Below are 16,709 nucleotides of genomic sequence, written 5' to 3' on the forward strand. Positions count from 1 at the left end.
TATAAATCTACCTAAGGGTTGGTTTTTGTGAGTCCCAGATAAATTAGGCCCTTCTTGCTTCATCCTCAGATATCAGTCCAGTAATATGCTCAGAGAATTTAACCAGGAACAGGCATGATCTTGCTTTTATGAAGCCAATCTGAGTGCCCTGCACAAGTAAGAGGGAAAGTCTGGGAGTGGAAACAGCTCCTTTCAGAGCGGCTGTAGCGCTGCATGAGCATTTGGACAGATGGGCCATTTTCTTGTGAAAGAAAGTTGTATCTCACAAGCTATCAACACCCAACAGCTTCACTAAACAAAACTTGAGATAAGAAATCAATTCAAGAAGAGCTCAGATGTTTGTGGTATTGTCTCCCAACACATCCTATGTGTCAGGAGCCCAGCTTTATCCTGTAGACCACCTAGTCTGTTCATTGGGGAGGACAGTATTTGTTCAAACATAGTTCCTTTTGTCTGTGCTGGGCAATAGCATGATAGATTCAGAAACTGCCCTCTGAAAGCCAAAGCTTTGTCTCTTACAGAGATTATGAAGACATGGATTTCTTGAGAAGTGTCTGCCCACCTGTGTTTAGATTCTAAATTGTGGGAAGATCATGGTAGCCAGAGTATCTAAGAGATGCTCGGGAAAAAGTCTGTTGAGGTTATGGAGACTTTTCAGAGAACAATTTCCCCCTTTAAAATGGCTAGAATAGATGAAGAATTCTTAAGAACTGTCATGGAATATTGAACCAGACGGATCCCTGAAACATTTTATTTATCCCTTCTCTTTTAGCTTTCCATCTAAGAATGTATCCTATTTTAGAAATCCTCCAAGGAATGGAATTTTCCATAACTTTTCCCCATTAGCCATTTTTTAACTTCTACAGAAGCCTTCCATCACAAAATTCTTGATCACTTTTATGACCTAATGCTCACTGCTGCAGTCCAAACTTGATTCCTTTGCTTTATTTTCTGCTGTTCATGTTGTCCACAGAGGGGCCCATCAGAGCTGAAGCCCATTATTAGATCACTTCTTGGCTTCTTCTCTGAGGCTAAATAAGAGGGTTTTTTTCCTCCTCTTTTTGTAGATCATGTTTTTTCAACTATTTAATGATTTTTGTTGCTGAAAATTTGAATGGGGATTTCCTGTGTCTGGAAATGCATTAGGCCTCGAACTTTGTAGCCCTAACGCTCCTCCTGCTACCTCTAAAACTACACCAAATAAGATGAGACTAAGAGAATGAAGCAGCTGCAAACAAAACGAAACATCATCACACAAGCAAAAAATAAAACCACCAAGTGGTTGTCTTTCTGAATTTTGACTGAGCAAGACATTTGTAAAATGAAGCATGCTTCGAAGTTAAGTGGGCATCTCATTTATTGAGGACTGATCAACAAGAACTTGGTCAGGTTTAGATAAATACCTACACAACTCACAATTTAAAATGCAGAATGTTAAAAACTAGGCATGCCATGAAGATAAGTATGACCCAACAGTGGCCCTTTCTTAGTATATCTGCTACATATGTAATGTCTAGTTACCATGGGCATTTGGAAACCATTGAGCCATTATTGCAATAGTTTTCAAAATGCTACTAGATACAGTTATTTCAGACTTTTACAATTATATTTGATCTCTAGTTGTTTTTTAGGTGGCATGCTGTATTTTTCAGGTTGTAGTATCAAGATTATCAAGATTATGATTGTATGATTAAATGTAGATATTTTCAATTTGTTTCTGTGCTTTGGAACAGTTGAAATAGGGTGCAATATATCTGACCTTTAATGTTTGGTTAAATTCACTTATAAAACTATCTGAGCCCTTTGCCTTTCAAAGGTATATCTTTGATCACTTTTGCTATTGTTTAATGTAGCAAGCATGCAAAAGACTTTGTTTAACATGTATATGCAATCCAAAGAACAAGAATGAAAGGATTACTCGTGTTCTCATCACTCAATTTCAGAGAAAGAACACTACCAGTGCCTTAGATGCCCTCTGTGTTCCCGTCTGATCATCCCTTCCTCTCTGTCTCAACCCCCTTTTGATATAAAAACTATCCTAATTTTGGTTTACTATTACCTTGCTTTTCGTCATGATTTTACCATCTTTGTATGCATTGCTAAAGATTTTATTATTTAGTTCAACAGAATTTTGAAATTTATCTTATGGAATCATATTCTATTTCTTTTGTGATTTTCTTTTTTGTTTTTGCTTTTTCCATATTTTTGTTTTGATATTCATTTATACTAACACATGTAGCTGTATGTCATTCCACTACTTTATAATATTCCCTTGTATGACTATACCACGATTTATTTATCCATTCTACTGTTGATAGACATTTGAGTTGGTCCTATTTAGAGGCCTTGTGATTGCTTCTGTATGATCACTTTGCTACATGTCTCCAAGAACTCAAGTGCCAGAATTCCTCTAAGATATGCACCTAAAATGGAATTATTGGATTGAGAGATGTACATATGAAACTTAAAAGGAAAACTTCAATTGTTTTCCTAAATGATTTGAATGATTTCCTGCTCCTACCAGCCATGGATGAGAATTCCTATTGCTCAGCATCCTTGCCAAGACTTCACATTGTCAGATTTAAAATGTTTCACCAATTAGATAGGTGAAAAGTGGTATCTTATTGAGGCTTTAATTTATATTTCCCCGATCAATAATGAGGTTGGTCATCTTTTCAAATGCTTGATGTCCATTCATAATTTCTTTTCTGTGAAATGTCTATTAGTGTTTTTTTTCCATTTGCCATTTGGGCTGCTTGTCTTTTTCTTGTGATTGTTGACTCTTGTAGAAATTCTTTATATATTTTGAATATAAACCATGTTTTGTTATATATATTATAAATATCTTCTCACAACTTGAAGCAACTCCTCATTCTATGATTTCTCTTGGTGAACATAAAGGCTTCATTTTCTTATAGTTGAATTTATGCATCTTTTTCTTATGCTTTGCATTTTTTATATCTTGTTTAAGAAATCTTCCCCTCTCCCCAAAGGCAAAGATGTTTTTCTTTTTCTTATAAAAGTTTTAATTTTTGAATTCATTTAAGTATTTAATCTATCCATAAATAATTATATAGATTTCTCGTTTTTAGCATTTTGGTTTAACTTCTTTAATATAGTTTCCATCTCTCTGATGAAATTCTCCATCTTTTCCAGTAGATCTTCTAATATTTCAATCATAGTTTTTTAAAAGTCCTTGTCTGATAGTTTAAATATCTGGACTATATTTTGGACTGGTTCTATTGAATACTGTATTTCCTGACAATGGACCTTTTTATATCTTGTTTATCTTATAGCTCATAAGTTTTGATTGGATGCTGGATATCACATGTAAGAGAACAGCAGAGCTTGAGGGGAATAATATTTATGTCCAAAAATGAGAACGCCCCTTCTTCTGTCAAGCCATTGATATGAGAGTGGTTGAGGCCATCTGTTCATAGTTGAGCTAGGTTTGGATTTTGTTGTTTCTATTCTTACCTTTGGTGCTCACATACTTCAAATTTCTTCAGCAGTAGGCTGCTGCTACTCTGTTTTTAGTATAGGAGTTGGGTTGCTGGAGGAGTGTTCTCAGTGTCTTGCTTCATCCTCAGCTTTCAGTAGGCTCTGTATTTCTGCACCACAGAAGGTGTCTCTCCGTGCTCTTGTCCTTCCTTTCAATGTTACTGCTCTGGTTGTTATTCACTAGAAGCCCTGGTGGGGACAGGGAGGTTTCTTGGTTCTCCTGCCCTCAGTCTTAGCCAGGCTCTGTGTACCTGAGCTCAAGGGTGAGGCTCTCTCAACGTTTTCCTCCTCCCCCTGTGGAAGCCCAACTCTTCCGTGTATCATCGGAGTGAGTATCCTGCCTCTCACCCAGTGGCAGCAGAACTCTGCTTTATATCATGCAGGATTCTGGGCGTGAGTGGGTTTCCAGCCCACCCCTAGAGATATATGTGTTTTTCCTAGTGTCAGTGTAAGACAGGAGTGCAATTTCCTACTCCTTTCCCTGTAGCCACTGACCTTTGCCCTGGACTGCCCTAGACAGTTTTCTGCCTCTCCCCCAGGGGCAGCTGAGTTCTGCTTCACTTGAAGAAGGGTCCTGGAGCAGGTAATTTCTTGCCTGCCTCCCAGCATTATCTGGTCATTGTCTGCACTCCTGTACCACCAAGGTGGGCTCTGTCGGGGCTTCTGCCTGCTCCCAATATTTCTTGTGAGCACCTGATGAAGGCCCGTGGAAAGGATCTGGAAAATGGGTTTCTAGTGTCCTTATGTGAGGGGTTTCCAGAGATTCTAAACTCTCACGTTAACCCACATTCACCCTTTAAAAATGTGTTAGCATTTTAGTTGTTTTCTTCATTCCTGCTTTTATGACTGTCAACTCTTCCTCTTGTCACTGCCAAAGGACAGTTCATGTGTCCTATCTTTCCTGAAGGGGCTTGTTATCCTCTGGAATTCAGTTCCTCTGGTTTAATTGCAATCTCAGATCTCTGATGGACCTAAAAAATGTTATGATTTTATGAATTTTCCATCTTTCTGTCATTGTTAGGATGGGGGCAACATTTTCCTGTGGCTATCTATATCTTAAGAGAAAGCAAACTGATTTTTCTTCTCCCTGCCACCACCACTCTCCATTCCCCTTCTGTGCCTTGTTTTTCTTTATAGTATTTAAAATTATCATTATATTGTATCTATTTATTTATTGTCCATCTTCCTCCTCAGAGTGTAATCCTAGTAAGGCAGAATATTTGCTCGTTTTTGTGTCTCTAGCACATAGTAGGAACTCTAAACTTGTTGAATAAATGCATGTATGAATGCCAGAGATCGTGATGTTTTCTTTAGTATTTTGTATTTGCTCATTTTCATAAAACTGCCCTTCTTCTGAGGCTCTTCTCTCCCCCTTGTTCTGCCATATTTTTCATACATCCCATTTTGATTATGTTCTTATTCATCCTTTAGTCAGGCAAACCTATTTGCACTCAGTATCTCTGTTCACATCGATAACAAAGAAGTGAGGGGCTTGTCCTTGGGACTCCTTTCTGTTTTCCTTTGATTTAGTCTGCCTCCTCTCCCAGACCCACACCTGGCCTGCAGATGGTTGTGTGCCACTGCTAGTCTAATCTTTCATCCTAGTAGGCTTTCACCCAGTGAGTTTCTGCCCTACTATGTGTAGAAGGTTCTTCCCCTTCCTCCCAAGGCCTGAGTCTTTGGTAGTTAGGGCTAATGTGTGCCTCACAAATAAAGTCTACATTTCTGAGCATTTCCGTTCCCATTCTGCCTTCCTAGTTGTTTTTTCGTTTGTTTGCTTGTTTTTTAAAATAACTTGTTGGGGAGAAGAATTTTCTTTTTTCTTTTTTTTTAAAGGTTGGCACCTGAGCTAACATCTGTTGCCAATCCTTTTTTTTCTTCTTCTTCTTCTCCGCAAAGCCCCCCAGTACATAGTTGTATACTCTAGTTGTAGGTCCTTCTGATTCTGCTATGTGGGACGCTGCCTCAGCATGGCCTGATGAGTGGTGCCAGGTGTGCGCCCAGGATCCAAACCTGTGAAACCCTGGGCCGCCGAAGCTGTGTGCGCTAACTTAACCACTTGGCCACAGGGCTGACCCCCTTCCTAGTTGTTTTGCTTTGCCTGCTATTGCTGTTACTGTTGTTTTAATAATTTTTACTCTTTACTGCATTTGGAAGAGATGGTGGTGAAAAGGAAGTTGAAGGGTGGGGAACTGGTCAGTGCTCTGCCTGCCTCAGGGAGCAGCACGTGAGGGGGCGCAGATGAGTGGGTGCCCCACTTCTCTGTTGGTTCTAGGCCATGTTATTGCTCCAGGGGCTCCACATCTGGCAACAGAGGCAGTGAAGGGACTGCACATTTTCCTTTCTTTTATGAGATGATTCTTTTTCATGAACTGGAGTTTACTATGTCTCTGGGTAGTCTGTGCTTGTTTTGTTTGCTTAAATAAGATCCAAATGTATTAAAATTAACATTCATTTCTGCCTGACTCTGACATAAGGCATAACAAGTTTGTCATGTTTTGCTGGGTTATCCTTTGTGAAGTTGCATTAAAGCATGCTAGCCAGACACCATGTTGAATGAGACCTCATGCACTATTATTTTCTAAGTAAATGTAGAAACTCTTATGATAAGGAAAATTCAGGTTCACTAAAAATGCTACTAAATTAGAAGAAGCTTTTTGTCATCACCTAGTTTTTAAATCAATTAATGTTAAAATTACAGCTGCTATCTCAAAGTGGCCCCCAATATATTTAATGATTTAAAAATATATATATTAAAACTAGCTTTGATAATCCAAATGGTTTATAATCATTCTTCCATAGCATTGTGCCAAAAACCTTATCCTATGGGATATCATTTAGTTTCCTATCATTCAAAACCATTTTCCCCATCTTCTAACTATTTAAGTAATAATTCTGGATTGGAGAACAGTGGTTTTTCAGAAAACATAAATGATTGGAAAACATAATGATTGGAAAACAACCTCAATTATTCTGAAGGATAAAATAATAGTGTCTGGATTTAGTTACTCTTATGTGTTATCTGAGAAAAAGTTCATTAAAACACACTTTGACACTTTAATCCACTGGAACTTTAACTTCATTGGGAAAATGGTTCTGAGGTTGGTGATAACGTTGACTAATTGGTTGGTTCATACTACATGGGATTACACCACTTTCTGAATCAGAATTTCCTACTATTGCAACATATTTTTTCTTTACTCTTTTTTTCCCCCTTAGAAACAATCCATTTGGGTTCATTGCATGGCCATTTGTTAGTCTGAGGCATTGTGCTTGTTTGTGACTACAATGAAGTCATAGTGGGCTGAGCCTGTCTGTGTATACAGAGTCAATGGGAGATCCTGCAGCTGCTCAGGGAAGCAGACAGTGCAAGGGATCACCTTGATATTTCAAACCCAAAATCCTGCTTTCCCAAAGACATGGGTATTTTCATTTTAATCATCAAGAAGAGTTGTTCAACTTTGGTTTGCTCACTAAATGCTGTACATAGACATCAATCTATTGTACTTTCTTAAAACTTTTTATTGAAGGGTAATATTCTCAAAGTGCATAAATTCTAAATGTATAACAAGATGAATTTTTACAAATTGAGCACGCCTGTGTAAGTGATACTCAAATCAGGAAACAACATGACCAGTACCCCAGAAGCTCTCCTTGTGCCCTGTTCCTGTCACTAATCCTCCTCACCATGGGTAAGCATTCTCTCATTTTGCTTGTTTTTATATTTTATATAAATGGAATTATACACAACGTATTATTTTGTGTCTGGCTTCTTTCCTTCTTCATTACGTTTATGAGATTCATCTACACTTATCATGTATTGTGGTTGTTCATTCTTACTCCCGTGCTGTGTTCCACTGATTAATACAACACAATTTATTCATTCTTCTGTTGACAGACATTTGAATAGTTTCCTTTTTTAGGGTGGGATGGGGGCTATTATGAATACTTTATGAACTTTCTAGTACATCTCTTTTGGTGAAAGTATACATACACACACACATTCCTGTTGTATATATAGCTAGGAGTGGGATTGATGGGTCGTAGGGTATGCATATGTTCAGACTTAGTAGATAAGCCAGTTTTCCAGATTGTTGTAAATACTTATATTCACATCAGCAATGTATGAGAAGTCCAGTTGCTCCACCTCCTCACCAATATTTGGCATTTTCTGCCTTTTTCATTTTAGCCGTTCCAGTGGGTATGTATTGAATGTGGTTTAGTTTATATTTCCTTGATGATAATGAACCTGAGCACTTTTTCATATGATTATTAGTAATTTGTATATCCATTTTTTGTGAATTGTCTGTTCAAGTCTTTTGCTCATATTTCTATCAGTTGACTCTCTTTTTGTTACTGTTTCCTAGGAATTCTTTATAATGTGGATATGGATCCCTTTTTGTGTTATGCATTGCAAATATTTTCTCTTCCTCTGTGGGTTGCTTTTCCACTCTTGTAATGGAGTCTTTGATGTACAAATATTCTTAATATTAAAAAGTCCAATTTATTATTTTTTTCTTTAGTTTCTGTAGTTTTTCTATAGTTTAAACTTTTTGTGTACAGTTTAAGAAACCTTTTCCTACTCCAACTTGACAGAGCTGTTCTATGCTTTCTTTGAACATCTTTATTTAGATTTAAAATTCATCTGACTTGATATTCATATATTGTATGATGTAGAGATCAAGATACATTTTTTCCAAGATACATTTTTCTATATCCTATTAACCTAGTATCATTTTACTTGGTTTTTAGCTTGTTTAAAATGTGTCCATAAAATTTAGTTCCACTGAAGTTTTTTTATATTTTCCTGGGGAGAATTACTAGTGATTCTTGAAAAAAAATTATGCCTATGGTGATTTAAAATTTATTATACAATCTACAGGTTTATTTAGCACTAATGTAAATTGAAATCTTTCAACACCAGATGGATTTATTATGCACAAATCACAATCATTTTTTAAAAAATAAATAATTGTTCTCACTTTTTCATTTGAATTCAATTCAACTCATGTTGATTATGTATCTGTTAAAATTTGGGACAGTTGAGAATGGGGTTGAAGTTTGGAGCTCCATTTTTATGTCATTTAGGTTTTAAGTCATATAATGAAGTTTTGAAAGATACGTCAGCAATAAACCATCTTTTTTTAATATTCAAAATTATGTTAATAAAGAGAAGTATAAAGTGAGAACTTTTATTACTATTAGGATGAACTTACACCTCTTATGTTACGCCTTTGTACTAAGTTTTCTGCTAGTAATGACACAGATCTTTAGGATGTGAAAACAGAGAAGAAAATATAAAAGTTTCGTTCTGTATTGGGAATGCCTGTGAATGCTTCCTCTTTGAAGTCATTTCTGCTTAATCCTTTTTTGTCTTTTTATTATTTGTTCTAGGTTGTACTCGTCAGTGGACATCTGGACAGCTGGGACGTTGGGCAGGGTGCCATGGACGATGGTGGTGGAGCCTTTATTTCATGGGAAGCACTCTCGCTTATTAAAGACCTTGGTAAATATTTAAAAAATCATTAACCAATGTGTGAGGGTCTCAGTAGTGACATGTTTAACTCAACACACAAAATACTCAACAGATTAGTTATTGTGGTATGTTCAAAGATCCTCCTGAGGTCTATATGTTTTTTGTCAGGGGATTCCCAGAAAATAACTAATTTGTCTCCTTAAAGAAGAAAATTTTTATTCAAGTGTAGGCCAGACTTCCAAAGTATCAAATATGATCAGCCACTGGGGAAAACGAACAAGCAAATGAAACTAGAAAATTTAACCACATCAGTCAGAAACTATGGAAGGAAACCATGAGCAAGTGCCAAGAAAAATCTGCAGCTCCTCCTGCTTCCTTTTTCTTGTTCATCTTAAAGACTTTATCAGGGTGTTAGGATGGCTTTACTGCAGTCGTGTTTCCATGAGAAAGTCAAAGAGAGCAACATAGGACTGGAGGCATGATTCCTTTAGTCACAATGAAGAATCCAGGCTGCAAAATCGGACCTTCCAGGTAAACCTGGGGAAGGTGGACTGGCATAGAAAGGAAGGGCCAACAGTGAAAGCAGTTTATTCTGATGACCTTATTTGCAAACAGAAAACGTGTGTTTTTTTCTTTGCGTTCTGGTCAAAAAGGTGGATTTTGAGTGAGGTTAGAAATAATGGAACAGTCTTAGGCGAGAGTTCCATGTCTGAATCAGAGCAGTGGCAGTTTATTAAAAATGCCTCATCAGCAGAATGTTTTATGTCATTACTATGGAGTAACCTCAGTTTCAGACATAGTAAAAATCAGAACAGTCCCTTTGGTGAAGGCTTTCCATTGCTGACGTAAGCACATATGTGTTCAAATTCTTGCTTTTCCTCCAGCTTTTAATGAACCTTCTCATCCTGTAAATCGGCCCGTTAAATAATTGTTCATCTTAACAGTAGATTGCTGGAATTGTCTTGCTTGGGGAAAATCTTTGGTGTGCCATTTTGATTTATGCCTGACTTGTGTTTTAAAAATGGAAAAATGGAAAGGTGGTGGTGAGGTTTTTTGCTTCTAAATAGGCCAGTGTCTCTCAGCCTTGGCACTGTTGACATTTGGGACCAGATAATTCTTTGTTGTGGGATCTGTCCTGTGCATTGTAGGATGTTTAGCAACATCCCTGGCCTCTACATAGTAGATGCCTGTAGCACCATCCCTCCCTCAAGTTATGACAAACCAAAAAGCTCTCTAGACATTGCCAAATGTCCCCTGGCAGGGGTGTGTGGAGGGACACATAAAATTGCCCACTAAAATAAATGAATAAAAAATCTCTAGGAAACCTGAACACAGGGTCATTTATTTTTGAAAGAAAACAAACTAATTGGAAACCTTACATTGTAGATACTTACACTTTTAACATCATTATCATACTGAGCACCTACTATGTGAAAGCACTTTGTAAAATCTGGGCATGTAGAGAGATTGAAAGCATGTCCTCTGTTCTCAAGACCCTTAGAATAGAGTTGGAGACATACACATGCACCTATACACATAGTTATCAAAATAGACATAATTTCAAGGCCTACTTTTAGAATTGAGTAAGGCATGAGAGATTGTACAGCAAATACAACCAAAAAACACACATTCCTTTAGAGAAGATCTGGGAGACTGTATGTGAATTCTTTCCTCTTCCCCCTTCCCTTAAAAATATCCCCTTGGCTATCATCTCTGTCTTTAAGTCTATTCCAGGATGAAGTGGGTTCTAGAGATGAAGGAGGCAGATAGCAAACATTTCCCTCTTTATTGGGCATATATATTTATTTTGGAAGTTAATTTTATTTTAGTTTGTTCACGCAGCTTGATTGGAAGCGGAGCGGTAGAGTGAAAAGAGAACTGGACCCGTCTGAATTGGATTTCAGGTCACTCTTTGTCACAAACTACTCTTTTGGCCTCAGGCAGGTCATTTGAACTCTCTGGGCTTTGTTTTCCTCATCTCTACTTGACTGGACTGTAAGCTTCCAGAGTATTTTATCTGCTCTAGGTTGGAATAAAATTTGTGTCTTCTCTAGGCTTTGAATCTTATTTCTTTAGTACTCAGCATGGGACCCTAAATCACTGTTAACTGAGTTGAATTCAATTGCAAAGATAAATGTCAAACAGCATGCAAATGTGCATTGAGTATTTTTTTCCAGGTCCAAAAGTACACCAACTTCAGTTGATAGGTAATGATCAGTCTCCTTCATTTCAGGACTTAACTCTCCTATATATTTCTGAAAACCTATGTAAATATGTGAATAAAAGTCTAAAATAGAGAGGAATATTTCCTTTGAGTAGGTGTTAAGAGGCAGCATGGCATATTGTTAAAAAAGCACAAGACTCTGGAGCCAGACTGCCTGGGTTCAAATCCAGCTCTGCAACCTACTAGCCACGTGGCCTTAAGCAAGTTACTTTTTCTTTCTGTGCCTCAGTTTTCTTATCTGGGAAACGGGGATAATAATAGTTCCTGTCTCATAGGGTTACTTTGAAAATTAAATAATCTATGCACATAATGTACTTAGAATGGCACCCGATCAGTACTCAATAAATGTCAACTTTTATTATTTAATAAGCATGACTCTGACAGTACTCCATTTTTTTATGTAAGGGAAGATAATAATTTTCTTTATCCCCACCCCCATTAGTGATTACTTTGCGTCCTAGCCTAATATGTTTGTTATACTGATGTAACTCTAGGGCCAGCTGCTACAGTATCCCTCAATATCATTTCCCTTTACTATTTAAGTTGCCATCCTTTGTCTTATGGAAATCCAGTGACCCCTTCACTTTTTTCCACTTTCATACTAAAATCTCAGGAGTCTAAATTTCTCCTGTCACTTCTTGCATCCACTTCCTACTTAGGTTGAATGCCCAGTCTCCACTCTGCACCTCACTTCCTGTGATTGCACCCCTTGAGTATTACTCTTAATTTTAATATCAGAATTAGATTGTGGATTTCTATTTGTAGATTGCCTTTGTGTTTTAATATGAAGAACTGGGTTCAACATGTAATATATGAGTTCTAGATGAAAATTACTGATATACTTAAATAAGAAATAGGACTTTGGGCTAGAGGACAAGAAATGGGTTCATAATTATATTACTTAATTATATTGAGCCCAAACTGTTTAATTGGTGAAATATGAAAGCTCTGTGGCAATCTCTTTTTCCAAGAAAAGTGAGACTCCTTTTGGCTGCTGTTCTTGGATGAGAGGTCATGCAGCATGCATATCAAAGTACCTCAGTGGGGCTTGTTAATTTGAAGCATTGGTCCAGTGGGGCTTTCTGATATTTAAGAATATTGTTCTAAGATTCATCCTGCTTGTCTTTTCTCCTTTGTTCTCTTCTTTCACGACTCTTACAGAGTCACTGTTTCTGCCCAAATCATCAGCTAAAACTATATTTGATTAATCTAACAGAAGAGATATTTGTGCTTTGCAAATATAATCAGTCATTCCTGAGTATCTGTCAACAGAAGGCTATTTACTATGAAATGCTATTGAGTACTTTTTTGTGTTTGTGGTTTACTGGACTTGAAACTGTTTGTTTGAAATGTCATTTCCTGGAATGTTCTAGTGTCAGTGGACAAAGCCTATGGCCAAGGATGTTATGCTTCAAAATGTTCATTTGGCACTTGAAAAATAAACCACCATCCATCCTGAAATTCTTCCAACTTTACCATTTTCTCTGAAGTTAGAATTTTGAGTTTTCAGGCCTAAACAAAGGAAAAAAACTTATATTTAACAGTACTACCCGATTGTTGAAATGTGGAATATATGTAAAACATCTTTCTACAGAAATTTGAATGTGAACAACCTGATTGTGATTATTATAGATCTTGGAAGTCCATATATTAGAAAAATATTTTATTTATATGTTCTTTCACTCATATACTCAACAAATATTTATTGTGCACTGACTGCATGTTAGTATGCCAGATGCCCTGTACCAAAGAGGTCTGAGACATGGTTCTTGAAATTCTTGAAGTGGGAGAGACATTTAACTCAAAAATTGCAATGAAATAGTTATAAATTCTTTAACTGAAATGTGTACAAGTTATTTTGGGCCCCTGGTGAAGAGAGGGACAACCATGGCTTGGCTGGCTCAGAGCACTTTCACAAAGGTGATATTTGAGCTTTCTTTGGTCAAGATAAATAGGAATTTCTGAAGTGAAAGGGGCACAATGAAGAATTCCCAGCAGAGCATAGAGCTTCCAGTCCTGCACATCATTAACGACGAGGAAAAAGTTGTTGACAATAACAGTCTTGGGGTTGTTGCCGGTAGAGGCTTTGTAGAATTGCAAGAGATGTTCACTTTTTACCTGATATATTTATAAAACATCAGATGTTTTAATAATAAGCATGTGTTACTTTAGTAATCAAAAAAATCCTCAAAGACCAAAAAAAAAAAAAAAAGCAAAAAGAAAAGGGAGATTCGAGATTCTTGGTATTGCTATTACCATAAACACTTACCAGGTACAACAGGGCAGAGGTAGGAAGTAGGAAGAGTCATACATACAGGAGTCACCAAGCCTTCCAGGCCCAGCGTATACCAGGGAGCACAGCCTAATTAATGTATGTGAAGGCTTTGGTGTTGCTAGAGCTTTATGCAGTCATTTCTAATGCAATGGGTTCTCTCTTAGAGGTGGGGATCCATCCAGGAAGAGGGTTTCGTTCTCCCAGGCCCTGGTCAGGCCTCCATTAGAAAAGTCTCAGCAAGTCCAATCCAGAATAACTGAGCGAGGGAAATGAACAGCTTCCAATGAAGTGGAAACCTAAAGGGTAGAGCTAGAGACAGCTAGAGCTCTGAAGCAACTTGGCACTAGCACAGACCTAGAAAGCAGATCTCAGTTACAAAGGACCTCCCCCTGGGCTTAGCCATACCTCTGGGTGTAATAACAGCTCTAAAAGCTAGCATTTACTGAATGTTGCTGTGTTGTAGACATTGCACTCCACTACGTACATGCTCTCTTTTCTTCCAGACAATAACCCCAAGCAGTAGATACTCGTTATATTCATTTTGCCCAAGAGGAAACTGAAGCAGAGAAAAGCAGAGTACCCCGCTCAAGGTCACACAGCTATTATGTAAAAAATTTAAATCCAGGCAGCCTGACTCCAGACCTAATACTCTTATGTACTTTATAATATTGTTTTACTAGAACAGCATTCCCCGTCTCTTTCTAGGAACACTCATTCTTAGGATATCAAGATGTTATGTAGAAAAAAAATGTGTCCCATGGCGAAATAATTTTGGGAAACTCCCTCTTGGCAATTTCTTTATTCACCAAAAAACATTTGAGAGTCTTCCATGGATAGAGTGTGCTTTGAAAAGCACCGCTCTGGGCCATTATTGGAGTTGGAAGAACTGGCCGAGAATACCGAGCAAGAAGATTTGCTCAGATACATTCATAGAACTGAGTACAAATGGCCTTGGATTTGTTCTCATTCTAGATTTTCTAGGCTATCTTTGGGATCTTGCAGTTGCCAGCAAGATAGAACCATGCAGTGGTTCCTTAATTGCAAGGTAGAGATTATTCTTATATTTCTTCTTGAAGAACTTTTGTACCCACCCATGTGTAAACTCTACCCAACAACTATATTCTTATTCATACTATCTGAGCTTATTTTACTAAAATAAATGTAGTATTATTGGAAATGTTTGACATATGCTAAGGACTCTCTCTGTCAGGTTTTTCTATGGCCCCAAATGCATCAGAATTTGGTAGGGTTTTTCTTTCCTAGAAGGAATTTTTATCTTAAAATATTCCACAAACTCTCCCTACTCCCATTTTCACTGTTTTTCTTTCACAATTATTTCATGAACACTGGAAGGGAGACTGATAGCCCTGGGAAAAGTAGCCTATTAAAATCGCCAGTCTTCAGTGGTGGAAGGAAGTACCTTTAGGAAATAATATATCTGCTTGTGGAACTGTCTAAGAAATTAACTTGTTTTAAGTCTTAGGAAAAAGTACATTTCTCCCTGACATTAAATTTCATTTTTATTAATTTTAATTTTAATATATAGTGGTTGTTTGCTTTTATTTTTTCTGAAAAAATTTTAGTCTTGACTTTTTAGAATTGCATTTAGTGCCGAAAATACCTAGAACAAAGAAGAATTAGAAACCAAGAATTTGTTTACTTTTTTTTGTTACATCTAAAAATAGACTTATGGGGGCAGGCCCCATGGCCAAGTGGTTGAGTTCACACGCTCCACTTTGGTGGCCCAGGGTTTCAACAGTTAGAATCCTGGGCATGGACATGGCACCACTCATGAGGCCATGCTGGGGAGGTGTCCCACATGCCACAACTAGAAGGACCCACAACTAAAAATACACAACTATGTACCAGGGGGCTTTGGGGAGAAAAAGGAAAAATAAAATCTTTAAAAGTAGACTTATGGTCAGGGCATTTGTGGCTCCTTCTCATGGTCTTTTGAGGATGATCTCATTTTTTATTCAGATATACTATTTCCTCTAGTGGCAAGTTATGTAGTGTCTAGCTTTATCCTAAGACCTGTGGCAGATACATATTTTTTTAGCTGGAAATTGCTGAGAACTTTCCCTGAGGTTTGAACACATTCATAAGTTTCACTAAAATACTTAGCATCTTTATATTCATTCAGTTAACATAGACCTTTCCACTGGCATGTGTAAAAAGACCAACTGTGTATAGACTGATCTTCCAAATATGTTATTGAGATAAGATAAGATTTGTTAAAAATGAATCACTTAGAATGTGTTCTACCTTTTAGTTTGTATGTGGTATAGGACATTCTGTAGTCATTTTGGAGCTTACATGAACGTTGCTCTTATTATTTTATCACTTAGTTAAAATGCACCATTTCAGTGTAAAAATAGGCAAGTCTCAGGCCCAGTGGCATACAACATTGTGACCAATTCCTTTCTGTCTGACAGAGTCTGGAGGGGTGGCAGATGAATGCTGTGAGAGGAAGAGTCTCACGGGGCCCCTTTATCCATAGTGTGCTCAGCTTCCTCCCCAACATCTGCTTTGATTTGGTCTGTATGCCTTAGAAAGTTAAGACAAGTGGTGTTGGTAAAGGAAATGGCAGCTTAAAAAATTAGTATTTTTTATCCTAGAGAAGAAGGATTATGGAAAGACTGAATAATGATATCCTTAGTGCCCCAGTGGATTTCCTCCCACCCAAGAATGGGATCCATATAAATCCAGGGTGGAGCTGTCTGGAAAATGTAGGCTATCTCATTAAAACAATATCCTCACAGTATTGCACAACTTGGCTCACAAGGAGATCTCCTATTTCAATAATAAATATTGAACACCTACTTCATGTTGGGCAAATAAAATGGGTAGGACACAGGTCCTTCCATCAAGGCGCTCACAGTCAGGTGGCAATGGCTTCACATGGACAGTGACATTTGAGCTAAGCCTTGAAAGGGTGGAAGGTGGGAGAAGAAAGAACAAAATCAGAGCTCATGAAAGTACGTAGTTTGAGGAGTGGAGGAGGTTTGGTGAGTCTAGAGCAATAGGTGAGTGAGGAAGGGTGGGAAATGAATCAAATGAAAGGTGAGAGTCAGTTTGTAAAGGGCACTGGATACAAAGCTGAAGTTTGGAATTGGTGCTGTGGGCAGTGGGAGCCATTGAAGATTTTAAGCATGGGATTGGCATGATAGGATTTTTTCTAAAGTAAAGATACCGGGTAGGTTATCCTTTTAACCTGTAAAGAACTGTGATGA

The 16,709-nt window shown here is 37.6% G+C and overlaps 1 protein-coding gene and 1 long non-coding RNA gene across 7 annotated transcripts in view; one reads left to right on the forward strand and one right to left on the reverse strand.

Moving 5' to 3' along the window:
• Positions 1-16,709, forward strand: part of CPQ (carboxypeptidase Q) — a 460,617-nt gene that overhangs the window by 305,219 nt on the left and 138,689 nt on the right. For all 5 annotated transcript variants that reach the window (XM_044743942.2, XM_070481372.1, XM_070481375.1 and 2 more), the window contains one exon: positions 8,896-9,007. In XM_044743942.2, the coding sequence (XP_044599877.1) occupies positions 8,896-9,007 (112 nt within the window). The remainder of the gene's footprint in view (positions 1-8,895; positions 9,008-16,709) is intronic.
• Positions 1-16,709, reverse strand: part of LOC139039915 (uncharacterized) — a 78,362-nt gene that overhangs the window by 10,539 nt on the left and 51,114 nt on the right. The gene's annotated exons all lie outside the window — the stretch shown is intronic.

This window comes from Equus asinus, chromosome 12 (genome assembly GCF_041296235.1).
Source record: "Equus asinus isolate D_3611 breed Donkey chromosome 12, EquAss-T2T_v2, whole genome shotgun sequence".
Lineage (NCBI taxonomy): Eukaryota > Metazoa > Chordata > Mammalia > Perissodactyla > Equidae > Equus > Equus asinus.